The following is an 18,613-nucleotide window of genomic DNA, read 5'->3' on the forward strand; positions in this document are numbered from 1 at the left end:
GATGAGCTGGGAGGTCGTGCAATATATGGATGGCATACCGCCAGAGATGGGAATGATGAACGACCTATTACGGCTTCCATTTGCAGGTAAAAAGTTAACCATTAATCAATTTAGGATTATTTGGGGGTATTCCGTGAGCTTTTTGGTTAAGTCTCCACAAACGATCCATATAGGACTTCGACAGCTCAGTGATGTCGTCATTTGGTTTGTGCTGCTGGGTCATTGACGTCATGGTTCCATCTCTGGCACTCTTAAAGTCGCTGGCGTCCAAATCCTCCACACCGTTGCCGCAGTTCACCGCCTCCTCAGTAGCTGTGGATAGCTTGACAAGAAGAACAGAATGGAGGCACTGGTAAGGATTGCCAAAAATTGGGAGTCCTAATCGAAAAAAGTATGATGCGTCCGAAGATTCAAAGTCCTCACAAACATGGAATGTGTGTGAGTAGCCAGACATGGCATGCCATGTAGGCATGATTAGCCTGGCGGGCCTCAGTTCGGACCAAAGTGAACCCGAAAGCCAAGTTGATGGATTAGTCCATTGCATATTCCAAGTTCGTGGGGTAGTGTTCCCACACGCCATGCTGATATATCTCCATTGCAATTAGCTCAAATGTTAACATTCACAACCTAAATTGTACATAGAAACCATCACATACAAAACAAAACTCCCAGTCGGAGTATTACCTAAGAAGTGAGACTGTTAGCTTCTAATTATAAAATAATTTTTGGGTAATAATTGTGAGGAAATATGCAATTGTATTTCCATGAGGCCAGAGGCGGAGAGGGTAGTTACGGCAAGTAAGAGGCCGAACCCCTAGACCTCTCTGACGCGGCGCTAGTAGGAGAGGGGTTGTCGCACATCATAGGCAGGGGAAGAGGTAACATGGGGGGATAGTAGATTGATTTATTGCTCGATTGATAGGAGACTAGAGGTAAGCATTATATAGCCAACGTTACAGGACTTAAGAGGCCTAATCCAAAACGTGGAATATTACTAACTAGACATGTAAACAAACTACAGGGAATAAATCCTGTGAAACTAAGAGGATACAACTAATCTTTTCATTTAGCGACTACTGCATGAATCTGGTGACATTGTTGCCACTCGTGTCGGCCTCCTGCGCCTATAGGGGATGCCCCACATGACAAGTAGAGGGACAATAGGTTACACGTTCCTATAACCATATATTAGAAGGTTTAGACTATTTGCATGCACTAACCAGTAGAACCAAAAGCCCGAACTCATGGAGAAGGTTGGGCAATCCACACATACTCCACTAGCCTTGCTCATGTATGTCTCAAAAAGTCCTAAACATGGACAGAAAGAGGGACAACAATTTTCTATTCAAAACTGCGAACGCCAAGACTTGAACCAAGACCTCTTGGTTCTGATACCCTATCAAGTTTCATGTACAGTAAAACCAAAAGTCCGAACTCATGAAAAAGGTTGGGCAATCCACATATACTTCAACATACACATAGCTTATGAAATCAAAAGCAAGAAAATCGGCAACAAACCTCTTGCATTGATCCTAACTTTACATATTGAGGTGAGCCATCCACTGCAATGAGAGCTGGTTCACAAAGTTTGATAGCTGTGTGTAGATCTTTCAGATGTCCCCACTTAGGCTGCCTTAAGAAACCTGAAAATAATAATACCATGCATTCTGAATAGTAACTCTGGTGTTTTATACATGCAAAGACTAAGATATAACTTAGATGCCTACTCTTAAGTCACTTGATGATATACACATTTACCACGTTATAATAAGGCACCCACATGCTACCATATGACACAATTTGAATGAAGAAATGCTAAAATTGTAAAAGTTCACCATAATCCTTTTGTGGCTTCTATAGGTTCAACTTGTTAAGGAGTATTAATATTAGGTCAGAGTCCTATTAGGCTAAGTTTCCTTTCCTTGCACCCCAAGTCTTGTGTAATATGTACATGCCCCTTGGGCCTTGCAATACAATCAAGTTACATCCATAATACAACTGACTCTTCTAGCACTAAGAGACCACCTTCTATACAGTCAAGTACATCCACGTAGATTCTTGATTCTGGAGCATCTATTCATATGATCTATGATTCTTCCGCGCTGTTAATAGATTAGATCTATATACTTCTATTCATGTTCTTATTGCTGATGGTACTTATCTTCCCGTTGCTAGTCATGGCACGCTTAGCACCTCATATTTTCATGTTTCCTCTGTTGGTCATGTTCCTTGGTTTACCATGCAGCTCTTTTCAGCTGACCAGCTTACTCACTCTGGTTGTTGTGTTCAGGACCGTCACCCAGGGGCTCTAGTAGGGGCTGGCTCCGGCGTTGTGAGTCACGAGCCCTTTGAGAGCTTGAGTGGTGTCACGGTCCCTCTGCTGCCATTGTTGCCAGTCTCTCTATTCCGGCACTTTGTCTACCGTCTATTCTCAGTAACGGCATCATCGTCTTGGTCATCTGTGCAACTCTCGTCTTTAGATCATCATGACTTTCTAGGGTTTATCTCCGGAGATGTATCTTTAGATTGTGAGGGTTGTAAGCTTGGTAATCAAATTCAGTTGCTTATCCTCATAGTGAGTTCATGTCTTCCTTTTGATATTGTTCATTCAGATGACTGGAGTCCGGCTCCCCTCATTTTGAAAGGAGGTCATTGCTATTATATTATTTTTATAGATGATTTTTCTCGCCACTCAAACAAATTTTATGTCTTCTCGCAGTAAGGTCTTATCTATCTTTAAGCAACTTGTCGCTATGGTTCGTACGGAGTCCTCTACTCCTATTCATGTCTTTCGTGTAGATTCTACTAGTGAGATATCTCATGTTCGCTGCGAGGATTTCTTGCTGAGCAGAGTACACATGCTCACTTCTCTTGTCCCAGTGCACATTCTCAGAATGGTGTTGCTGGGCCCAAGCATCATCGCCTTCTTCAGACAGCTTGTGTTGATGATCCCCGCCTCTCTTTCACCTCACTTTTGTGGCTTAGGTGATTTCTACTTCGACCTATCTCATCAAAATTCAACCTTCTTCTGCTCTGCGGTGTGGCATTCCTCTAAAGTGTCTATGTGGTCTTTCTCCTAGTGTGGCATTCCTCTAAAGTCTATGTGGTCTTTCTCCCGACTACTCTGCGCCTCGGCCATTTAGTTGTGTTCGCTATGTTGTTCTCGTCCGTCATAAATGAACTAAATGGACTGCTCCATCATTTGATTGTGTCTTCTTAGGATATAGTGTTGAGCACAAGGGCTATCGGCGTTGGGATCCTGTCGGTCATCGAATGCGAATTTCTCAGGATATGACCTATGATGAGTCTCATCCTTTCTATCCACCTCCATCTTCTCCTTCAGCCTCCTCTATCGAGTCTATTTCTTTACAGACTTAATCCTGACACACTTATTAGCTATTACCACTGCCGAGGCTCCTTCTCGTATTGTCCCCACTATCCTCTCCACTACATTCGTCGTCCACGAGTTGCAGATTTTTCTGATGGATCGACCTCTCATGATGGGTCTTCTTTTAATGCCTCGTCTTCCCCTACCGCTTCGTCGTCCCCTGATGTGACTTCTTCTCCGCACGTGCCATGTTTTCCTGATGAGCTAACCCTAAGGTCAACCACTTCATTCCAAACATTCCAGATCTAAGAAGAACACTCCCCATGCTCTCCCAACCCCAATCCTTATTTTCCTTGAGAGATTTGTGAGGAATTTGAGAGAGGAGCTAACCCTAGCCAAGATCCAAGCTTCCTCCTCTCTTTTGACCAATCACTTTTGTGATTTGAGCAAGTTCCAAGCTTCCCACATCGTTCTTGTTACTCTTGGAGGTTGGAGACTCATAGGCGAGAGGAGTCACTGGTGCTGATCCAAGTCCGTTGATTATCCTAACGTATGTGAAGGTTTGGAGATACCTCGAGGTCTATCACGAATGTTAAAAAGTTATCCCGACGGTCACTTCCTTGGGCCCCTCGAGTGATCAGATCCAGAAATGCATGGAGGTGCCACTTATGGTTGAAGAGTTAACCTAGTAAAGGATTCCGAATCACATGATCAAGAAAGAGAGGTTGAACTTGAGCTTGACCAATATCGTGAGGCGAAAGGAGTGGCATGTACGTCGCTGAAGTGTATATGTGGATTGCCTAACCCTTTCCATCAGTTCAAACTTTTGGTTGCGTTGGCTAGTACATGAAGCTAGCATCACGCATGAGAGGGGGTGTTGAAGTGTATATTTGGATTGCCTATCCCTTTCCATCAGTTCGGACTTTTGGTTGCGTTGGCTAGTGCATGAAGCTTAACATATGCAACGTTGTGATCCGATACGGTCTTTATGTGTGTTTAGGAGTTGGCATGTCTTGCTAGGGGCTAATACCAACTAGTGACCGGGTAGGGGTACTCGTGTCATGTCCAAACCAAACGTGCATGAACCTAAAGGGTCACACAAGTAATGGTCCGAAGTTGAAAACGGATTTGACCCGAAGGAAGAAAAGTGAGTTGATTGGGCCTAGACCATTAGGGAGGGTGCCCCAAACCCTAGAGGGGGTTGCCCCTTATAAAAGAAGGGCATGGGGAGGCGTGCACACCCTGACGGCTGCCATGTCACCTATGATGGATAAGTCTGTGTACTAGGGTCCTTGTGGGGCTGCAGCACATGGTCCTTAGGAGGATAAAGTCCTGGACCATCAAGGACTGGCTGTTAGGATAGAGTTCTGTTCTTGACCATCAAGGACTGTCAGTTAGCATCTTAGACTAGCATCTTAGACTAGCATCTTAGACTGGCATCTTAGCAGCATCTTAGCATATGCCTTGGCTGGCTAGCAGCCTATAAATATGTATCCCCAACCCCTCAGGTTGGCATGGCATTGTGTGAGAAATAAACCAACGAAAATTGTCCCAACTCTCCTAGTGTCATCCACATCTATCAATGCTCAGGTTGAAAGGTCTAACAAGTGGTATCAGAGCCAGGTTAACCTGCACCCTGAGCATTTCCTGTGAGCAGCCCAAGTCGGTAGCAGCAGCTGCTCCGTCTGCCTCTGGTTACCTTCCTCCCTCCGGACTGTCGAGCAGCAGCTCGTCTTCATCAGCCTCCTCTTCACGCAACAGCCCCCCTGCAGCGAGCCATGTCTGCAGGTCGCTCTCAGCACACGGCTACCTCGAGCATGCGGCGCCGGCAAGAGGCCGAGCGCGCCGTGGCAGAGGAGCGTGAGCGAGCGGCTGTAGCAGCGGCTGCTGCGGCGGCAAGAGTGTCGAGGCTGGCTGCAGCGGAGCTGGCAGCAGCCAGAGCGGAGGTAGAAGCAGCCAGGGCGGAGGTAGAAGCAGCAGCAGCAGCAGAAGCAGCCCGTGAGGCTACGGCGGATGCCAAGGCACTCCGCGGCAGCCCCGGCAGCTCCAGCAGCTCCGCGCCTGCGGACGACGGCGCCGACGCAGATCGCGCCAAAGTGGCGCAGGAGCGGACGGCGCAGTGGGCAGCCGAGCACGCCCGCGCTCCAGGTGGAGGCGCGCACCGCGACGGCGGCTGCAACGACCAGGACCGCGGCCTCTACGAGGTCCGGACTGTGGTCAGGGATGTTGGTTCCAGTGTTGGGTGGCCTACCCTCACTAAAACCAACTACGTCGAGTGGGCCGGGATCATGAAGGTCAGGCTCCAGGTGCGGCGCATGTGGGAGGCAGTCCAGGACAGCAACGTCGACCACCTAGAGGATCGACGGGCGCTGGACACCCTCATCGCCGCAGTCCCGCCCGAGATGCAGTTCTCGCTTTCCAACAAGCGGACTGCCAAGGAGGCTTGGGACGCCATCGCCGCAGCACGCATCGGCAGCGACCGTGCTCGCAAGTCCACCCTGCAGGCACTTCGTAAGGAGTGGGAGAACCTGGGCTTCAAGCCAGGTGAGGACGTTGATGACTTTGCTCTCCGTCTCAACACTCTGCTGCAGAAGATGGTGAAGTTTGGCGATGCCACCTACACCGAGGAGAGAGCTGTCGAGAAGCTTTTTCGGTGCATTCCCGAGAAGTACAAGCAGATGGCTCGCTCGATCGAGTCGTTGCTGGACCTCTCCACGATGACGATCGAGGAGGCGATAGGTCGACTCAAGGTCGTCGACACCGACGAGCCACAGCCCCCCTCGGGGCCCGTCACCACCGGCGGGAAGCTGCTCCTAACTCGGGAGCAGTGGGATCCCAGCCTTGGTGACAAGAAGAAGGGGGAGCCTTCCTCCTCGACGGGCGGCCGCAAGCGTGGCAAGCAGCGTAAGGCGCGAAGAGGCCCCCCGGGCAGGGCACAAGGACGTGCCGAAGGTGACGCCCGCGGAGGCGCCAAGGACGGCGTCGCTGGCAAGCCCAGGCCGGCACAAGACAACAGTTGCCACAACTGTGGCCGGTTTGGCCATTGGGCCAATGAGTGTCGGCAACCACGACAAGGCCAGGCTCACGTCGCACAGGCGAAGGAGGAGGAGACGGCTCTGTTCATGGCGCATGCAAGCATTGAGCTACCCTCGGCGACTCCAGTCGCAAAGGCTTTCATCCACCTCGATGAGCCAAAAGCACACGCTCTTCTCGGCGATGGCTCCGGGAAGGACAAGGCTATGGGGTGGTGCCTCGACACCGGCGCCACCCACCACATGACCGGTCGAAGGGAATTCTTCGCCGAGCTCGACTCCGATGCGCGAGGCTCCGTCAAGTTCGGGGATGCCTCCGCTGTGGAGATAAAGGGCGTCGGCTCCGTCATCTTCACCACCAAGATGGGAGAGCACCGGCTGCTCACCGGTGTCTACTACATCCCCGCGCTAAGGAATTCCATCATCAGCTTGGGACAGCTGGATGAGAACGGCTCACGCGTGCTGATTGAGCATGGGGTCCTACGCATCTGGGATCGCCAGCGTCGCCTTCTCGCCAAGGTGCCCAGAGGTGAAAATCGACTCTACGTCCTTGATGTGCAGGTGGCACAACCGGTCTGTCTCGCTGTCCGTCGAGACGACGAGGCGTGGCGGTGGCATGAGCGCTTTGGGCACCTTCACTTTGAGGCCCTGAAGCGTCTAAGTGCCAAGGAGATGGTGCGAGGCCTGCCATGCCTCGACCATGTGGAGCAGTTCTGCGACATCTGCGTACTGACAAAGCAGAGACGACTCCCCTTTCCCCAACAGGCGAGTTTTCGGGCTAAGGAGAAGCTGGAGCTCGTGCACGGAGACCTGTGCGGCCCGGTGACGCCAGCCACACCAGGAGGTCGACGCTACTTCCTGCTGCTCGTCGACGATCTCTCCCGCTACATGTGGGTGATGATCCTCGGCAGTAAGGGAGAAGCGGCGGACGCCATCAGGCGCGCGCAGGTTGGTGTGGAGGCGGAGAGCGGCCGCAAATTGCGCGTGTTGCGCACTGACAACGGCGGCGAGTTCACGGCGGCTGAATTCGCGTCGTACTGCGCCGATGAGGGCATCCAGCGCCACTACTCCGCGCCATACAGCCCGCAGCAAAACGGCGTCGTCGAGCGACGCAACCAGACGGTTGTGGGGATGGCTCGGGCTCTCCTCAAGCAGAGAGGGATGCCGGCTGTCTTCTGGGGAGAGGCGGTGCTAACGGCCGTCTACATCCTCAACCGCTCTCCTACTAAGGCACTCGACGGCAGAACTCCGTACGAGGCCTGGCATGGGCGGAAGCCGGCGGTCTCTCATTTGCGGGTCTTTGGCTGCCTTGCGTTCGCCAAGGAGCTCGGCCACATCGGCAAGCTCGACGACAGGAGCACTCTGGGAGTCTTCATCGGCTACGCGGAGGGCTCAAAGGCCTACCGCATCCTCGACCCAAAGACACAACGTGTGCGCACAGCGCGAGACGTCGTGTTCAACGAAGGGCGAGGGTGGCAATGGGACAAGGCGGTGGACGACGGCTCGACGCCGACGTATGACGACTTCATTGTCGAGTACGCTCACTTCAAGGAAGCTGGGGGAGCAAGCAGCTCCTCTTCACTGGGCACGTCTACCCCGGCCCCCAAAACTACATCGACTCCGGCGCCTGCTACACCGACGACACCACAACCGGCGACGCCGCATACTCCAGCCCCGGCGGTCGCCACTCCGGGCTCGTCTTCATCAGCACCAGCTCACGCAGAGCACAACCCGATGAAGTTCGCTTCCCCGCTCACTCACGACGAGGAGCGGGTCGACGCATGGTATGGAGGCGAACCGCTGCGGTACCGTACGATGGATAATGTGCTCGGCGACCAGCCGGTGCCAGGACTGGTGCCACGTGACCTGGAGGCGCAGCTACAGCTCGTGTGTGAAGACGGCGAACCACGGTCCTTTGCAGAGGCCGAGAGAGACGCGGCATGGCGCGCCGCGATGAAGTTGGAGATGGATGCGGTCAAGCAAAACCGCACCTGGGAGCTTGCTGATCTCCCTCGAGGTCACCGCGCAATCACCCTTAAGTGGGTGTTCAAGCTGAAGAGGGATGGAGCCGGCGCCATCATCAAGCACAAGGCTCGTTTGGTGGCCCGAGGCTTCTTGCAGCAGGAAGGAGTCGACTTCGACGACGCTTTCGCTCCCGTGGCACGGATGGAGTCCGTGCGACTTCTCCTTGCGCTGGCTGCCCAGGAGGGCTGGCGTGTCCACCACATGGACGTTAAGTCGGCATTCCTCAATGGCGACTTGAAGGAGGAAGTCTACGTGCATCAGCCACCGGGGTTTACGATTCCCGGCCAGGAGGGCAAGGTGCTCCGCCTGCGCAAGGCTCTCTATGGCCTGCGGCAGGCACCCAGGGCGTGGAACGCCAAGCTGGACTCCACGCTGAAGAAGATGGGTTTCAAGCAGAGCCCGCATGAGGCTGCCGTCTACCGACGGGGGAGTGGAGGAAATGCCCTGCTGGAGGGCGTCTACGTTGACGACCTGGTGATCACCGGCACCAAAGATGCAGAGGTGGCGGCGTTCAAGGAAGACATGAAGGCCACGTTCCAGATGAGTGACCTGGGGCTCCTCTCCTTCTATCTAGGGATTGAGGTGCACCAGGACCACTCCGGGATCGCGCTTCGACAGTCCGCCTACGCCAAGCGCATCGTTGAGCTAGCTGGGCTCACCGACTGCCATCCAGCTCTCACTCCGATGGAGGAGAGGCTGAAACTAAGTCGCGACAGCACGACGGAGGAAGTGGATGCTACGCAGTACCGACGCCTTGTGGGGAGCCTTCGCTACCTCACTCACACACGGCCGGACTTGGCATTCTCCGTCGGCTATGTCAGTCGGTTCATGGAGCGACCAACGTCGGAACACCAGCAGGCAGTGAAGAGGATCGTCCGCTACATAGCAGGGACCCTCGACCACGGCCTCCATTACCCTAGGTGCCCTGGGGCGGCACACTTCGTCGGGTACAGCAACAGCGACCACGCCGGCGACATCGACACCAGCAAGAGCACGAGCGGGATCCTCCTCTTCCTCGGCAAGTGTCTCGTGAGCTGGCAATCAGTCAAGCAGCAGGTGGTGGCCCTGTCCAGCTGTGAGGCTGAGTACATAGCGGCCTCCACCGCCTGTACTCAGGCGCTCTGGCTTGCTCGACTGCTTGGTGATCTTCTCGTTCAAGACACCAGAACGGTGCAGCTCCTGGTGGACAGCAAGTCCGCCCTGGCCCTGGCAAAGAACCCCGTGTTCCACGAACGGAGCAAGCACATCCGACTGAGGTATCACTTCATCCGCAGCTGTGTGGAAGAAGGGAGCATCGAGGCGAGCTACATCAACACCAAGGATCAGCTCGCAGACCTGCTCACCAAGCCCCTTGGGAGGGTCAAGTTCCTCGAACTTTGCTCCAGGATTGGGATGATTCAACTCTCCCACAAGACGACGTACAAGACTTAGGGGGAGAATGATGGATAAGTCTGTGTACTAGGGTCCTTGTGGGGCTGCAGCACATGGTCCTTAGGAGGATAAAGTCCTGGACCATCAAGGACTGGCTGTTAGGATAGAGTTCTGTTCTTGACCATCAAGGACTGTCAGTTAGCATCTTAGACTAGCATCTTAGACTAGCATCTTAGACTGGCATCTTAGCAGCATCTTAGCATATGCCTTGGCTGGCTAGCAGCCTATAAATATGTATCCCCAACCCCTCAGGTTGGCATGGCATTGTGTGAGAAATAAACCAACGAAAATTGTCCCAACTCTCCTAGTGTCATCCACATCTATCAATGCTCAGGTTGAAAGGTCTAACAACCTACCTCCACTCTTGCCCAAGGGTTTCAGAAACCCTATGGCGGCTCCGCCTCCTTGACTGATGTTCCTGTTAAGCTTCATGCACTAGCCAACCCAACCAAAAGTCAGAACTAATGGAAAGGGCTAGGGAATCCACATATACACTTCAACCAAAAGTCAGAACTAATGGAAAGGGCTCGGCAATCCACATATACACTTCAACACCCCCTCTCACGTGAGACGCGGGAAGTCAACATGTGGATAGACTCAAAGGTATGGCTCAAGAGGCCTATACGTGGACACAAAGGGGGGAACAACAATTTTTGGATAAATTGCGAAAGCCAGGACTTGAACTCAAGACCTTGGACTCGATACCATGTTAAGCTTCATGCACTAGCCAACGCAACCAAAAGTCCAAACTGATGGAAAGGGCTAGGAATCCCCATATACACTTCAACAGTTCCGAGTTGCTAGCACATCTCCGCCCAAGCACCAGCCGGTTGCTGATCCCACACGTATGCATATCTTGTAGGCATTGCAGCTACAACACTTGGACGGATTGTTGGAGGGATCCACGAGGACACGGTAATACAACTACTCTACATCGACGTGTTACACTGACTTTACTTACGCAAACAGGACTCCATATCTAGTGGTACACCCGTCTCTAACAGCAGCATGTTCCTGGGCGTGTGCGGTAGAGTTCTTTATTTTGCACTAGTGTATCCTGCCGGAAACAGTGATAGGTAACACCAAGCACTTCACGAAGTTGATACACAACCCTAATGTGTGCTCGAATTATGCGAGCAAGTTGCAAGCAATAAGTAACTCCATCCTATTCGGGTGGCAGAAGATGACGACGTTGTCCGCATACAGCAAAACACTGGTCGGCAGGTCATGCAGCCTAAGACACGAAGAGCTAGCTCAGGGTATCGGTCACTAGCAAGTCCTCTTATATGTTAAAACAAAAAAACACATTAAATCTTTATAGTTCTGAAGTCTTGCACTTACAAAGAAACTCACATACCATACTCGTTAACTGGAGCATCATAATCATAACTTGTTATCTGAAGTGGACCACCAGCTGTTCGGGCAAAATTTGTTCCACCAAAATACTGCGAGCAAAATATTTAGAACCATCATATTCATGGTAAAACATTTTCACGCTACAAATGAACAATTGTCTGACATTTTACTAGAAGTACCAGAATTAAGTCAACCTAGTAAAAGGCTATGCAATGTAACTTATGATATCAAGCTGGAATAAATATCTGTCAAACATCTAAGGGAATGTGAACCAAGGATCACTACACTGCTTGAAACATCTGTTTTGAAACTTGAAATATGCTCTGAACTTCGCCTTATGAAACTTTAGAAAAATGAGACCTGTAAGTTGTAATGAACAGAGCTCATTGTACTACAGGTCTCGAGTAATGCTGATAGCACATGTATTGTCAGGAAAAAGAGTAGTCATGTAGTGACAGAAACTCTAAAATCTTCAAATAACCACCGTAAACAAGTCACCTCTTGTATCAAAAATGTTGTAGCTTACAACTTAGTCTATGCACTTAAACGAGAAACTGCAGTCTTTTCTTCGTCTTCTAGGCAATGAGAGAACCACCAAGAAAGCCACAGTAAGCAGAAATCGACCGGCAATCCAAAGGATCACTAGCCCAAGTAGCATAGAATATGCCTGAAGCTGTAGGGAATTGGAGCATGGAAATGAAGACGGTGGGAGATAGTTCCATGAAGATATCGCAGAACCTGAAGGAGGTGATTCCAACGAACTTGAGAGGGAGAAGAGGCAAACTGACTCTGAACATGAAATCGATAGGAAATATCTGGACAAGCGAAAATTGCAGACTAACGCATAGCCTAGTGGTCGGAAGGGGCTGATGCCTTCCCACCCACCCAGGTTCAAGGCATGGTGCTTGCAATTTGGGTTTGTTGCACCAATTATACTGTAGGGGGTTCCCTTACAGTCTTTCTGTCGAAAAAAAAAAATGATGATAAAATTGGGATCAGGATGGGCGACAGGGGAACTAGGGCAGAAATACGATCAGGAAGTCGATAGAAAATCAAAGTAGAGATGATACCAAGATAAGAGAAAACCGATCTGTGTGTGGCGACACTATGAGTTGCACGTGCGGTGGAGAGAGAGAGAAACTCTAAACCTGGGGCTTTGATGCCATGTTAGGAAAATAACAACTTGTATTACTCCAAGGCCAAGGACATGTATATATAGAGATACAAGTAGAGAAGTAAGCAAGATACCCCTTATACAGTGGGGTATATACACACCACTAATATATACATCAACAAGTGACAGCTCAAAGGACTGAAGCTAGGGCTCCATTCAAACGAATCTTGGAATCATATGCATATGCCAGTGATATGAGTCAGACTAAGAGCCTGGGGCGCAAACATATTCAGATTCCCCAGCCAGATCAAAGTGCATATAAAGTAGATATTTGAATTTGCTGTTGGAGATAGTGATTCTTTTACAATCTCCCTTTTTATTTCTCTTATCGAGGAACATCTTACCATATAATAATTCTGCAAACTTCCGCCACGTTGGTAGAAACGAGCAACAGCAAAAGCACTGTCTTTGGCAGGCCTATGAGGCAATGGTCCACCCCAGTTGGCATACCTGCGCAATACATCAGGTCACATTTTTCAAGAGAACAAGAATATATCTTCAATAGAACATCGAAACTAGAAGGTGTTCAATTAGTAATTCTTGAAGAAATATAACAGAAGGGTAGTCATATTGGGTTTAGGTACATCATTCATTTGGCAAACATTATTTATCGATGTGCATATGGTTACACATTCGGTTTGCTACTACAGCAAAACCATAGAACTCAGCAGACTTCTAAATTTTTGGCTTTAAAGCTAAACAAATACATGGAAGAAAGATCGATCATGCACATGCATACAGGAAAAAAAATACTCCCTCTGTCCCAAAATGTAAGTCGTATTTTGATTTGTTAAGACAAAGTTTCGCGAACTGTTTCTTTTTTAATAGGTAGTTTGTGTGCACACTGTCAAGAGTTAAATGTACATAGCCATGTAGCCTTTGTATTTTCCCCATTGTATAGGGGACTTTCTGCATATTGTACCACACTTGGTACGTGTATATATATTGGCCTATGGCCACCTGGGAATACAAGTTGCTATTCTATCGAGGGTCTTGGGGACGCATTCGTTCCTCTGTTTCCAGATCATCCAGGGGACGAGCATTGTGATAGATTGCAGAGCTTTGCGTAGTGTAGGAGGGGTCTGTGCCTTCGCACGCAGCCACCAGTCCAGCATGGTAAGTTCGTTGGCTGGTGGTTGGGCAGGTATGCGCCTAGTCCAGGATGATGTGCCAAGTCTGCTTAGCGACCGCGACGCCGTCCAGCACCACCCCAGGTGTCTCCTTTGCGATCAAGATCCGGAGACCATCCAACACCTGCTCCTGGCGTGTCCATTCGCTAAGCAGACTTGGCACATCATCCTGGACTGGGCGCGCATACCTGCCCAATCACCAGCCAATGAACTTACCATGCTGGACTGGTGGCTGCGTGCGAAGGCACAGACCCCTCCTACACTATGCAAAGCTCTGCAATCTACACAATGCTCGTCCCCTGGATGATCTGGAAACAGAGGAACGAATGCGTCTTCGACAATGCAAGACCCTCGATAGATGCGTTAGTCGATAGGATTAAAGACGAGGCCAAATGTTGGGCACGAGCTGGGACACAAGGGCTTTGTCTTGCCGGCCTCCTGGGATGTCCACTGATCGGGCGCTGGGACTCTGTAACTATAACCTCCTAGGAGGCATGTACTCTCTCTCGTCTTTTCAATGCAATGAAAAGCAAAGATTCTTTTGCATTTTCTCGAAAAATTTCCCTAATACACACCAGGCCGCCTGACCAGGCATGTTGGAACAGCAGCACACCTGTATAATTTAGCCCTGCGGCTGTGCTTATTTATCTTCCGTGTTCCATATTTGTTGTTCTTGAAAAAGTGTTCCACAGATCTCTCCTGCCTTTTGTTTATTTGTTTGTGCAGTTCGATTTTCTGTTTGCAGTTGGACTTGTACATTTTGCCGACATCTTGATAAAAAGAAGGGCAGCCCGGTGCACGTAGCTCCCGCTTGCGCAGGTCCAGGGAAGGGTCCGACCACTTGGGTCTTTTGTACGCAGCCTTTTCTTACATTTCTGCAAGAGGCTGTTTCCGGGACTCGGACCCTTGACCTCATGGTCACAAGGCAACAGCTTTACCGCTGCGCCAAGTCTCCCCTTCATTTGGCGACAGCTTGATGTTTCCCCCAAATACAAAATGATATGCACTTGGGTCCATGTTCGAGAAAAAAAATGCGACACAAAATTGATATCACTAGATTTGTATTTGTTAGTACTTACGACTGCTAGTACCGCATGTTAATCAAGTGTTGGTCAAAGCCTTGCCTTGGCAAATCAAATTACACTTTACATTTTGTATGGAGGGAGTATACTGCATTAGGCAGCAATATGTTTATGATTTTGTTCCCGAAAAGGGGTGGCTGGAAAATTCCTGCGATATAAGGATTATAAATGGAGCAAAATCATAAAACATATTTCTGCACTGATGCAGTATACTCTGCGTACAAAACAGAAGGTGTAATGCATGGAGCAACAAAAAATTCAAGAGCTTCCAATAATGTGAAAAATGTAATGTTAATCACCACCCAACAATCTTGTTTATGATATTTGAACATTTTACACCATACTTGCCAAAAAAAAGGAATTTTATTCGCAGATATCTGGCACAGGAAGGGCGGGCCTGGCACGGTGGTAGTCTCTCCACTTGTGGCCTGGAGGTCTTGGGTTCGAAACGGCCTCCTTGCATAATAATGTCTAGAAATTCCCTTCCCCATACCCCACCTTGTGTGGGAGCTTTCAGCACTGGGTATGCCCTTGTATGGATGGTTTTCCAAAAAGAAATCATGCCAATGCCTCTTTGGCCACTCTAGTTTCTTTTTCTAGCCAACCAACTCATGAGCGAGCAAAAGATAAACCCTAGCCAAATATTTGTAGGGCGAGGTTGGGGTAAAGCCAAACATACCCTCAATGATGTTCATGTCTGAACATGAACTAGTAGACCTGCCTAATCACTACACCTAAAGGAGGAGAATATGATGTTCTCCTCCTGCCTAACCCCATTGTATTAAAGCCATGTTCATCTTGGGTAGATTAAACACACGGGTCCGTACCCCCAACTATCACAGTTCACACAACAAAGTACCTGATTATGCCATTAAATGTTCATAATAATGGCTGAAGGAAACCAGGCACAAACCACATACCATCCATCCCAATCCTCAGTCCATATCTTTGGCTTATTGTAAGAATTTGGCTGAAACCCATCGCAGTAAAATGCATTGCAAGTATCAAGCTACCAAAAAAAGTATCGAGTCAGAACTCTGTTACATATAGTAAACAGAAGGAGTGGAAATTATCACAAGGTTGTGAGGTCACCTACAATTTGTTCCGGAGCATCAGTTTGCCGGCACATCACCCAAGGAATGCCAGTATCAAGCCCAAGTGCCATCTGAGCTGCCCATTGCATATATCTCTTGCCTGCTTGACCATACTTGCTTTGAATATTCCCATATTCATTTTCAACCTATATAACAATCTCCAAAGGATACCCAATAAGAAGAAAGGTATGTAATCGTGTTTGCTTCTAATGCATGCAACACAACTAACATATAGCATCCTAGTCAGCTTCATATAAGTTGTTGCACATATATGTTGGTTTTCAATAGAAAGAGGTCCACTTTTCTAGCGTGGTTTCATGCTGATTCGGACGACGCCATATGTGGCCAACAATTAGAAGTTTAGGATAACTTCTTATCCACGTCACGTCTACCTCCCTCCCTGGCCACCTGTCTGCTCACTTTCCCCAACCCGAGCCAGCCCAAATCCTAACTCTGGGGGACCTAGTGATCGGCAGTGACCAAGGCACCTAACTCTGGGGGACCCAACGATCGGCTGTGACCAAGGCACCTAGCGCGATGGCTTTCGTTGGCCTGTCTTTGAATGTCTTAGAACGGGTGTCTCTCAGTCTCGAGGCTGAGGTCTGTTCTGGCGGCATGAGAATGATCTGTGTGATGCTCTCAACCAGGAGAAGCAGGCCAATCCGGAGCTGCGAGCAGGAAGAAAATGTAGATCAGCTTACTGTTTGGTCTGCAATTTGGGGAAAGTTGGGAGAGAAAGGGCCACATGGGAGGGAGGGAGGGAGGGAGAGAGAGAGAGAGAGAGAGAGAGAGAGAGAGAGAGAGAAGACAGAGCTCTAAAATGAGAGGGACAGAGATGTGCTGACATGACATTTGTGGATGGCGTCGTGTACTGCTGACATGGACAAATTGTCCTAGTTGTCATCACATGGCATCTGAGTCAGCAAGAAACTAACAAACACAGGACCAAGGTTGTGAAGTGATTATAAGTGAACAGTTTGTTTAGGAATTGAAGGTTGAAAAGTGAACTTCCTGAAAATTTGAAGGCTGAAAAGTGGACTTCTTTCTTTCCAATATACTAGATGGCGATCAATTCTTGAATGAGACGATACACGAGTTTCCAACAACAAGAAGTTTCATTAACAAATTTGGTACCACAATATACTGACGATGGGTGGTCATACTACTGTATATGTGTGTACGGCATAACATGCCATACGGGCCTAGGTGTACGCAGGACTTACAGGCCCATGCGGAGCACCACCGACCAAGGGGATGCATGTTCCAGATATGCAATAAGGAAACCTTGCGGGTTAAAAGGCAATGGGGCCATGGGTTCTACTCGCATCCGATCTAGACTCCTACCGGTATACGAAGAGGATATATGTATGAGGGAAAAAGCCACCACTAACCAGAAACAATATAAAGGCATCCAAGACCCCGTAAGAGGGATCAATCAATCCAAGAGTCAGCAAAACCCTTAACGATTAGGCGGATCTCACCTAGATCAATCATCTTAGCCCGTTGGGCTGCCTACAAACTTGCCGGATCCATCCATTCTTTGTAATCCAGATTGTACTGGGCCCGAACCGGGATAAATCGTGTCCTAGATTCCCTGGTAACCTGAGTTGAGGGCAACTCCATCGCGGTTGACCAAAACGGACACCACCAAATGTCCACGGATACGTCCGAGCTTGTCCGTGGACAGGAATAGGGGCGGACGCCTCCAACCGGAGTCACCAAATATGACCAAATGTCCACCCTTTCCTACTTTTTTAATAAAACTAAACCAATGACCGCCTTTGGTCACTTTGCAAATCCATCTAGATCAATAGCAATCCAACCATACATTTAAATCCAAAAGTACTCCTTGAAAGATGTTCAACAAGTTTTTAAGTTTCATCGATCCCAAAAGTAGCCTTCATCTCAAGCTTCCTCTCCTCAAGCTTGCACTACTTCATAGGTAATTGATCCAGTTACCATGGTCATTGAGCTTCATCCAACAATGCATCATTGTTAAGGGCTTGCACTCCGTCCTATGGTACACTATGGTACAACGCGCATGCACATACGGGCTAGCAAAGGAAGACAAGGGATGGTCAACAACTTGCAACATAGAGCAAATCAATGAAATGACCAACATGTAGAGCAAAAAGAAGCAAAACTCACAAGCTCTTCGAGTGACGCAGCCCTTGGCCACCTTGTTCACACCAGTGCATACGCACTGCAATATTTGTAGACGACATTTTGAATGGCGTACCATCGATGGAGTAGCGACCTCACACCACAATCATGGATCACTTCCATGTTGTAGGGCGCGTAGTGCTTGTGCTCATTGAACCAAACATGCACACTTTGCCAAAATGCCACATTATGATTCATGCCTTGAAACTCCACACTTGTGGTCAACCACGCATCACACAACAATTCATCCTCCTTCACCGAGTATGCGATTATCGTGTTTCCTTCAAAGTCAGCAACGACAATGTCAAATATTCTGCTATGGCATTTGGCTGAACGCTTGCCAGGCGTGGCATTCGCCATGGAAGGCGGCGACAGGGGCAGATGATACATGGGCGACGGGCAGGATGCAAGGTGGAACGACCACGTAAGCCAAAGCGGGCGCCTGGTTGGAGTGGCAGCGAAGGTCCGACAAGGCCTGGGTGGCGGCCGGGGTGGTACAGCGGCGGCAGCAGTCACCGAGGGTGCGGATACAGAACACGGGAGAGGGACGAAGTGGAGAAAAAAGGGCTCCCGGTGGGGGCATTTTGGTGGGCCAGCGGTGTCGGAGTCCGACGTGGCGGATGTCCGGAATCCCCCAAGCCTCCCCTAGGCTTGGTGTCAGGTTTGTGCAATTTTGGCCATCCAGACCGGTCCGAACAAATTTGGTGACCGGCGTTGGATGGCAAAAAATGCGTGGACAGTCCGGTCCGGATATTTAGGGGTGGTTTGGTGAACTGTGTTGGAGTTGCCCTGGCATTG

At 49.5% G+C, this 18,613-nt stretch overlaps 1 protein-coding gene across 1 annotated transcript in view; it reads right to left on the minus strand.

The window, feature by feature from the left end:
• Positions 1-18,613, minus strand: part of LOC119308429 (beta-galactosidase 15-like) — a 34,080-nt gene that overhangs the window by 7,565 nt on the left and 7,902 nt on the right. Inside the window, exons 6-10 of the mRNA XM_037584556.1 lie at positions 15,655-15,798; positions 15,479-15,567; positions 12,691-12,796; positions 11,174-11,261; positions 1,519-1,643 (exon numbers count right to left, since the gene is read on the minus strand). Of these exons, the coding sequence (XP_037440453.1) occupies positions 1,519-1,643; positions 11,174-11,261; positions 12,691-12,796; positions 15,479-15,567; positions 15,655-15,798 (552 nt within the window). The remainder of the gene's footprint in view (positions 1-1,518; positions 1,644-11,173; positions 11,262-12,690; positions 12,797-15,478; positions 15,568-15,654; positions 15,799-18,613) is intronic.

Source organism: Triticum dicoccoides, chromosome 5B (assembly GCF_002162155.2).
Source record: "Triticum dicoccoides isolate Atlit2015 ecotype Zavitan chromosome 5B, WEW_v2.0, whole genome shotgun sequence".
NCBI lineage: Eukaryota > Viridiplantae > Streptophyta > Magnoliopsida > Poales > Poaceae > Triticum > Triticum dicoccoides.